Source organism: Medicago sativa, chromosome 5, assembly GCF_051527215.1.
Source record: "Medicago sativa cultivar Bolivia chromosome 5, Bolivia_mono, whole genome shotgun sequence".
NCBI classification, from domain to species: Eukaryota; Viridiplantae; Streptophyta; class Magnoliopsida; order Fabales; family Fabaceae; genus Medicago; species Medicago sativa.
Genome location: NC_140753.1, coordinates 51,185,936 through 51,194,344, shown reverse-complemented (window position 1 = coordinate 51,194,344; position 8,409 = coordinate 51,185,936). Strand labels below are relative to the sequence as shown.

At 33.8% G+C, this 8,409-nt stretch overlaps 1 protein-coding gene across 1 annotated transcript; it reads left to right on the top strand.

The window, feature by feature from the left end:
* The first annotated feature begins 4,753 nt into the window (after positions 1-4,753).
* Positions 4,754-7,683, top strand: LOC146922797 (E3 ubiquitin-protein ligase BRE1-like 2). The gene is made up of 7 exons (XM_085711611.1): positions 4,754-4,795; positions 4,878-4,961; positions 5,075-5,194; positions 5,288-5,339; positions 5,419-5,573; positions 7,166-7,237; positions 7,567-7,683. Exons 1-7 carry the CDS (start codon positions 4,754-4,756, stop codon positions 7,681-7,683), a joined length of 642 nt encoding a protein of 213 aa, XP_085567737.1.
* Positions 7,684-8,409: the final 726 nt, after the last annotated feature.

Here is an 8,409-nt window from a genome sequence, read left to right as displayed (position 1 = left end):
TAAAAGAATTTTAACGATGTTGTATGTTTAAACTTGAATTCAAACCCGAGGGTACGTGCTAAATACTATGAGTACGTGCTAAACACTTTAATTTGACCCATCATATTAAGATTCTATATCACCCTAGTATTAATATTTTTTTAAGTAGTTTAGTAGTTAAAAATTTATCCAAAAAAGTAAATAAGTCGAAATTCCGAGGTCCAAGCAAAAAAGGTAATTTAGTAGACAAGTGTTTATCACAAGCTAGATTGAAGGAATTTTGAAAGTAAGCGCTTTTTTCCCACTCAAAACAACTTCATATTTTTTTTCATCAAATTTTCAGAACCCAAATGAAAAATTCACATCACGACGAACCCAACAAGAAGAAGCCTCATCTTCTCACTCCAGTTTCTTCCCGCGTCTCACCAAACTCATCCAATCATTTTCCTAACACTAAAAATGTAACCCTTTTTTGATTAATTGTTGTTTAATCTTGTTTTCTTATTGATTATATTGTTTTTAATTTGTGTTAATTGGATTCTTAGAGCTGATTAGTTTTGTGGGCACCTGCTGAATTGGGTTTTAGTTCATAGGTAGTATAATTTGATTATATTGTTGTGTTTAATCTTGTTTTGTTATTGATTAATTATGTTATCTTGATTATATTTTGTGATTAAAACTGTTTTCATATAAACTACTGGTTGTTTAAATAAGATATTCTGGAATGCTTATGAAAATAAGCTGAAAACTTGGATTTTTTTAAAACAAGGGTTTTGTTTGGATAAACAACTGAATTAAGCGCTTATAGTATAAATAGTTATTATACAAGTCAAACTGACTTTCGTATAAACTATAATTTGTTTTTATAAGATATTCTGGAGAGCATAAGAGAATAAGCTGTAAACTTTTTGTGCATATATTGTAAGCCGTGTTCGTAAAATGGTTTTTGCAAGTGTTTATTCTAGTACATAAGTTCAAATAAGTCAATCAAAACGGACCCTGGGGTTGCAAAGAGAAAGGATGCATTTAATGTCATGTGATTCTATACATTATGTTATTATGTATGCTAGATTCTGTGGTATAGTTTTGGGGGTTGAAGCTACTTGTTGCGTGGTTAATATTTTTGAAAGCGGTGTTTTTTCATGTCAGAAAATTCTTCATTTTAAAAACTGGTGTATTTAAGAAAAGTATGAGCAAGGGTTTTACCGGCTTTGAAATTCATTAAAACTCTATCTGTGTTTGGTTGTCATCAAGTCATTTTCTAACGATGATTTGTTTATATGTTTTTCTTGCATAACCGGTGATGCTCCTTCCAGGCTGATGCAGGTGTCTTACAGCTCCAGAATCAGCACCTTGTTCAGCAGACAGAAGTCCAGAAACAATCAATACAGGATCTTGAAGAAAACACTAGAGAATTAAAAGAAATACAAAATTCATACGATGGCATATTAATTGCAATCAACCAACACTGGGATCAGGTTATAGTTTATTATCATGCTCCAGTTTCCGTCGATTCTGCTCTCTGTTCAGTTTGTTATTTCCTCTTTCAACTGCATAACTGATCTTTTGTTTTTACCTATACTTGGGTTTGCAGATTCTATCATCCAAATGTCCAAGATTGATGATACGACGAAAGAGAAGGCTGACAATTTTCGTGAAGTGATTGATACTCTCCATGCAAAACACATAGAGTATACTGTGGTATTCAGAATTATATAAACAAACGAGTGCTCGCGAGTTCAATCTGACACAAGACGCCTTACAGGTATTTGAAATGTTACTTTTTTTTTCTTTTCGTTTTGTTTTAACCACTTCTATTAATATGAAGTTTAGAATAACTCAGTATGAATTTGAAAGGTATTGATTATCATGTAATGTGGGTTTTTAATGGTTAGCAGCGTGGTTTAGTAAAAGGAAGGTTTCCTGTTGTTTAATTATATTTGTTAGTTATAACTATTAAGTGACAATAATATATATGGTGTATGTGTAAATCTCCAATTTGATCCTTAAAAGATTTTTTTGAACATCAATTTGACCTTGGAAATATTAACAAGGATGATTTTTAGTCACTACATGACATCAATTTGGCCCCTGTAAGCAGTAATTTTTGTTAAAATATCATTGGACAAAATTTATATAATAATCTTTTGAGGGCCAGATTGAATTTTTTAAAATCTTTCGAGTATGAAAATGGGGTTTACCATAAAATTATATTGGCATATCTCTGGCTGCAGAAGTGTCGCTGCCAAATTGTTCATTTCTTGTTAGTTTGATGATTGGTTAATGTTAGAATAATATGGAAATATCTCATGAAATTAATATTTTTCGTATCTTAAAACAAAGGTGGTCTCTGAGGATTGATTTCCATATTTACTTATATTTTAGAGCATTTATTATCTCTTTTTTCTCCATGTTTGGATGAAAAGAAACGGGACAATTAGAGAAGCTAGTTAGTTAGAATATATTCAATTAGGAAGTAGGAACAGTTAGAGAAGTTGGTTTAATTGGAGGGCATATCAATTAGATAAATAGGGTAAATAAAAATGGAAAGGTTCATTCAAGGAATTTGATATTTGTGTAGAAGGGGAAGCCTTGGAGTAGGATTATCTGATTTATGCTCAGATTTCTATTAGTAATAATCAAGTCATTTATGTTCCTTTTTATCATTCATTCATCCTATTCTTCAATTCCAATCTATGGCTCGTAAAAAAAAATTGTCCAACCTACCCGGCCTCTTGTCAAGGAAGAAATAGAGAATTTGATGGTGTTCTTAGAAATGAAATGTGTGGTTAGGGGCTCGTCTCCTTTATTTCAGCATGTTAAAGATGAAGAAGATAGTTAACTATATGGAAGAGCTTAAACAAATGTTGCTTACATTGTTGAAGAAGCATGTGGTTGATCTTAAGGAGGAAAAGATAAATACACAAACATCACGAAAGTTTTAACCACTGCCATAAACAAAGGCAGTACATGGAAGATTTAGAGGGAGAGGCTTAGGATTGGTAGTGAGGGGTCTTGTTCTTGGGAAAAGATAGTAGAATCGCCTGATTTCATTGGATTAGATGCAGGAAAATAGAGAAACAAAACTAGAACCAGATTGGCCACTGCCCATTGGAGAAGGTGCTGGAAAATCAAGAAACAAAATGAGAACTAGATGAAGTGACAAAAACGGAGGAAGCCCCAACAAAATTGGTGATCAAGGTGGAACTTAATGGATCATGTGCAATTTGTTCTTAGTATTTGGAATGGTGTATCTAAAAATTATCTTGAAATTATGTAACTATGCAAAGAACATCACATACTCAAATTATCTAGATAAGTTTATATAAAAAACCTATCACAAAGTAGGTGAGAAGAAAATGAAAGAGAAATTTGTGAGATTAGCCTTCTACCTCAATTTTGCTCTTAATGAATCTGCCTTCTCATGCTATGATACAACTTCAAGAGCTGCATCTTTCTATCACTTCAACTGCTCTTCCATCATCCCCCTTTTTTTCAGATAAAGCTAAGATCATCACACGTAACTCAACTTGATATCTTCTCTCCCTGAAACATGCAATATGGTAAGAAACTAGGAGATTCAAACATACACACTAGACATCAAAATGCAAAAAATGTGATATGCAGACTAGTATCTTGTTTGGCCTTTTCCATCTTAATTTCAAGATCATTCCTTTTTAATAATACATTTCTGCAACTGAAGCTCGAGGTCATCGGTCATAGTCAGAATTGTCAAGGATATGCCTTGCATTATCAGCAGACTCCAATTTCAAATTCAGCTCCTTCTCCCATTTTGAGATGTTAGTCCTGCCAGCCTAAAATTGTACTTAAAAAGAGTATGTAAAAGGAGAAGCAAGCAATAAAATATCAATTATAAAAGAAGGAAAAATAATCATTAACCTGCGGAGACAGCAAGAGATTATGGTACTGAAATTTTCAGTAATTAAATAATTGTCTAACATGTGCAACATTGCACATGTTAAAACAACTAATAGTAGTAACTTTTTCTTGGAAAACAACAATTATTTATTCAAAAGTTTTATATTTAATATTAAATGTACAAGTTCCAATACAAAATTTCTATTTTAAACTTCTTAACATGTGCAAATTTGCACATGATAGAAAAACCCTTAATAAATTATCAAGAATTACAGGGAGTAAAATTAGTCTGTTTAGTTAGGAAAAGCAGTGTTTTAACAATTAGACCGAACTGGCTGGTTCGATCGGTTGATTTGAGAACCAAACATTTGCCGGTTTGTTTGATCTCGGTTACATTGCACTCTGGTTGAACCGTGATTGGTTTAACCAAACTTTTTGTTTACATTTTCTTATGCACTTAATTTATTTATTTCAATACTTTTTTGTTTATTTTTTTCTTTGTCATGTGATTCAACCATATGGTTAAACCGATTGAACCAAGTGAACCAATGCCCTGGAGGTCTCGCCGGTTCAACATCCCCTCCAGTTTATAAAACATCGGAATAGATATGACCAGAAGTAACAACCTGATATTTATGCAGATATATTTTTCTATGATTCTAGAGATCTTATTGGCTCTTATAAATTTGGCCGAAGGCTTTAAAATAATTGTCTCTTGAGAGTTTATTTTTTAATAATTAAAGGAGAGCTTGACGAGATCGTGGCTGAACTTGAAGAGAGTAGAAGAAAACTAGTCAGGCTGAAAATGCAAAAGGATGCAGCTATGGGAATGAATTCCTCCAATGCTGATGCTATGAATGGAAGCTTGTTTCCTGAGTAGCCTGCAGAGAGAGCCATGGGTTTGTCTGAGTTGAAGAATTCAATTGAGGAAGCCAAGGTTTTATTTTTTGCTATTTCTTTCCTTCTGTCATTCATTTGTCGATTCTCTGTCTGAGATATATGCTTAGCTGATGTCATAGATAGTGAATGCTGATCGTATTTCTGAGCTTCAAGATGCACGGGAAGGAAATCAAATATTAGCAAAGCAATTCCAAGAACTTCAGGTTTGTAAATTTGAGCTATCTGCAATGATTTTGTCATTATTTCTTGAGTAATTGAGATGCATTTACTCTAGGATTCCATGTAAAAGTATCTTTTCATGTATGTTTATTTCCAGAATGAACTAAATGATGATAAGTATGTACGCACTTCCCGAGTATACTCTCTGGCAAATGATCAACTTCAACATTGGATCGCTGAATTGGATAGATATAAATCATTGACAGTGTCTCTGCAGGTTAACAATGATTTCTTCTTTCTTCTTTGATAATTAATTTTTTTTTTTTTTGGTTGCTTCTCCTTTTACATATTCTTTTAAATGCAATTTTAGGCTGGCAGGGTTAACGTCGCAAAGTGGAAGAGGCCAAAGAGGATACTGGTCTGTATATCACCTTTTCTCTATTTAGATTTGCAGTGTGTATGTTTGGATATCCTCATTTCTTACAATATTAAACGTTTCAGGTAGAAATGATATCAGAGCTGAGTTTCATGTGATATCTTCAGCTTTATCTAAAGAAATGGGGATGATGGAAACACAGTTGAAGCTATGGAAAGATGCAGCTCTTAAAGCTGTAGCATTGCGTGAGAAAGCACATTCACTCAGCGAAATAGAGGGGGTAGGTTATTTGCACAAACTGCCCTTTCAATTTCTTTCTCACCTACTTTGTGATTGGTGTTTTACAGAAATTTATCTAAATAATTTGAGTCTGTGATGATCTTGTATAGTTACTTTTACATAGTATAGAGGTTGGAAGCGCAAGTCTTATAAGCCGTCTTAATTTTTGTTGTTAATTTTTATGAAACGATTCACTCAAATGTTAGTGGTTTGGAAAAAGGCACAATATTTGTGTTGACTTAAAGTGTGGACAAAGTAGAGAACTACGTAGAGCTTTGTGCAGATTTGCTGGTGATGAAGATTTTTCACCATAGGGTCTGGCACAGGCACAATAATTGTTTTGTAAGTGTGGACAAAGTAGAACTACTCAGAGCTTTGTGCAGCTATGCTGGTGAAGATTTTTCACCATAGGGACAGTCTTTGGTTGGAACGTGATTCCAATTTGGTCATTGATGTCTTCATAAATGTTCTCGCTGTCTTGTTGTCCATTAAAAGTCAGTTGTAAAATTGTCTTTTTATTTGTAAAATATCCTTAGTTTTTTCACACATTTATAGGGAAGGAAATAACTACGCTTGTTATGCCATTGGCCATGTTTGGTGGGACTTTGTCCTTGATTTTAACAGGGTGGATTTTTTTTTTTTTTTGTTCTGCTATTGGCCATGCCTAAAAAATTTAGATTTAGGTGATATTTCTTTTTGCCATGAAAAAACAGTCTCCAACCCTTACAATCTTTTTCCCGGGCCTCGTTTTCACCATCTTGTAAGGTCTCATGCAATCCATGTGAGGTATGCTCAGTGGCGGATCTCTTCAGGGACCCATGGGTGCTATGGTATCCCCTAGATGATCTATACATACTATATTAAGCGTCTTATATCAGTAGTTTCTAAGCGTCGCAGTGGTAACTGGGGGTCTTTTCTCTCCATAAGGTCACGAGTTCAAGTGCCACTGGCTTTGTTTTTCTGAGTTCAAGTGCCACTGGCTCTGTTTTTTTGAATTTAAATGTATTTTTTTATTTTTATTAAAAAAAAAAAACGTTTCACTAGGACTTGAACCAGCAACCAAAGGGCTTGTTTTATGCAAACTCAACCAATCCAACTACTTACAATTTTGCTATTCTGTATGTAACGGTTTATATATATTCTATACATATTTGGCACCCCCAACAAATTTAGCCAAGATCCACCACTGGGTATGCTATCGATTGGAAGAAGCTATCTGGGGATGCAAACTGGTTTTGTAAGGGTTGAATTAGGCTCAACCCAAATTTTAGTTGCACTCCAGATGTCCAGTCCTGGGTGTGTTTGAGAGTCTAACTTGAATGAGATATGGTCTGAAAACATATTTATAATTGGCGGGCAGTCATCACTTATCACCTTACAAGCTGGTTTTGTACGGGTTGAATTAAATTTGAAGAGTTACCTACTAAACTTGAATACCTTTTGTTGATTTACACCTCTTTGAATTGAATGACTTCAAATATCATGTTGGCTGCATTATACTGCAAGAGGGTGTAGGCGGGTTCTTGTCCTTGAATTAATACCATACATACTTTTTAAGCATTAAGGTTTATTGATTCCTTTGTTTTGAAGCAGACAAGCGAACTCAAGAGCCTTACAATCAAATGTGCTGAACAGGTTTTGGAAATAAAGTCTTCAAAAGCATTGGTAAGTCTACCTTGGTGTTTTTCTTTGTCTGTAGGTATTTAGTTCTTCAACGCCTCTTTTGTACAACAAATAATAATAATTGCCATTTTCCTCATTTGAGATTAAATTTAATTGAGTGTTACTTATATTTTACCTTCTAAATCTTAGGGCATGTCTCGGACTGAAACAGATTTGATTGCAATGTTTTTCTTTCCTTTGTTTTGTTGTGTTTTGCATGTGTGTCTGCTCCTATACTTTCCATGTTTCTCGAATATTATCTGCATTATGATTTTAGAGGCCTTCAAGATTGTCTATAATTTCAAACAACTCATTAAGGTGTTTTGTTACAGATTGAAAAGTTACAGGAGGAGAATCAGGAGTTAGAATTTGTTCTGGATATGTATGGCCTGCAGGATCATCAGAAAAGGTACGCTTATCTGAGGTTGTTCAGTAGTGGCAGAGTTTAGTCTAATTGATGTAATTATTGGAGTTGTTGTTCTATAGTGTTTGGGATGATATACCGAATTAATTTGTTGACTAAGTAATGAAAAGAAGCACCTGCCTGTGGCTGTTGTGCTTGCCAAATTTTATGTTGGATGTTAATAAAAAACCTCTTTATCTTTACTACAAGATATTCAAATTTTTGCTCTTTAACAGAATGCAGATAATGTCATATAGTTCCAGTCTCTAGAATGTTTGTTATTTCCCTCTTTTTTTCGTCTTGCCCGCGTTTAAAAGCTGTTGTTTCTCCCTGACCTCCTGTATTCAAGTTTTGGTGGATTCTGGGTGAAGGAATTTGCTTTGTTTATGGTCTATCTTCATTCCTTTGCATGGATTATAATGATGTGCATGGATTGGTTTCACTATTCCTTTAAAATTCATTTATTTTTTCAAGAATTTAATTATTGAAAGCCTCAAATTTTGTCCATCAATGGTTCCACCAACTTTCTTTTGTAAATCTTATTTTCATACTTCAAATGGGTCGATTATTGAACAAGAAAAATGCTGGTAGAGAATTATTTCTCTAGATACTTTCATTTATGATGCCCAACTTCTTAAGGTTTACCTATTAAATTGAACTTATGATAAATGTTTCATTGCATTTGGTAATTGACTTGAGGTTTTGTTTCGCATTCAAAACAAAATGTTGTTCTTTTCTGTCTACTTGGATGATTCATTCTGAACATGCTAAA

Excerpts from the sequence above, each read along its gene's own strand:
- LOC146922797 (XM_085711611.1), top strand. The coding sequence starts at position 4,754 with ATGGGTTTGTCTGAGTTGAAGAATTCAATTGAGGAAGCCAAG. Across the intron at positions 5,340-5,418 it reads GCCAAAGAGGATACTGGTCT|GTAGAAATGATATCAGAGCT; the intron begins GTATATCACCTT and ends TAAACGTTTCAG. Across the intron at positions 5,574-7,165 it reads CACTCAGCGAAATAGAGGGG|ACAAGCGAACTCAAGAGCCT; the intron begins GTAGGTTATTTG and ends GTTTTGAAGCAG.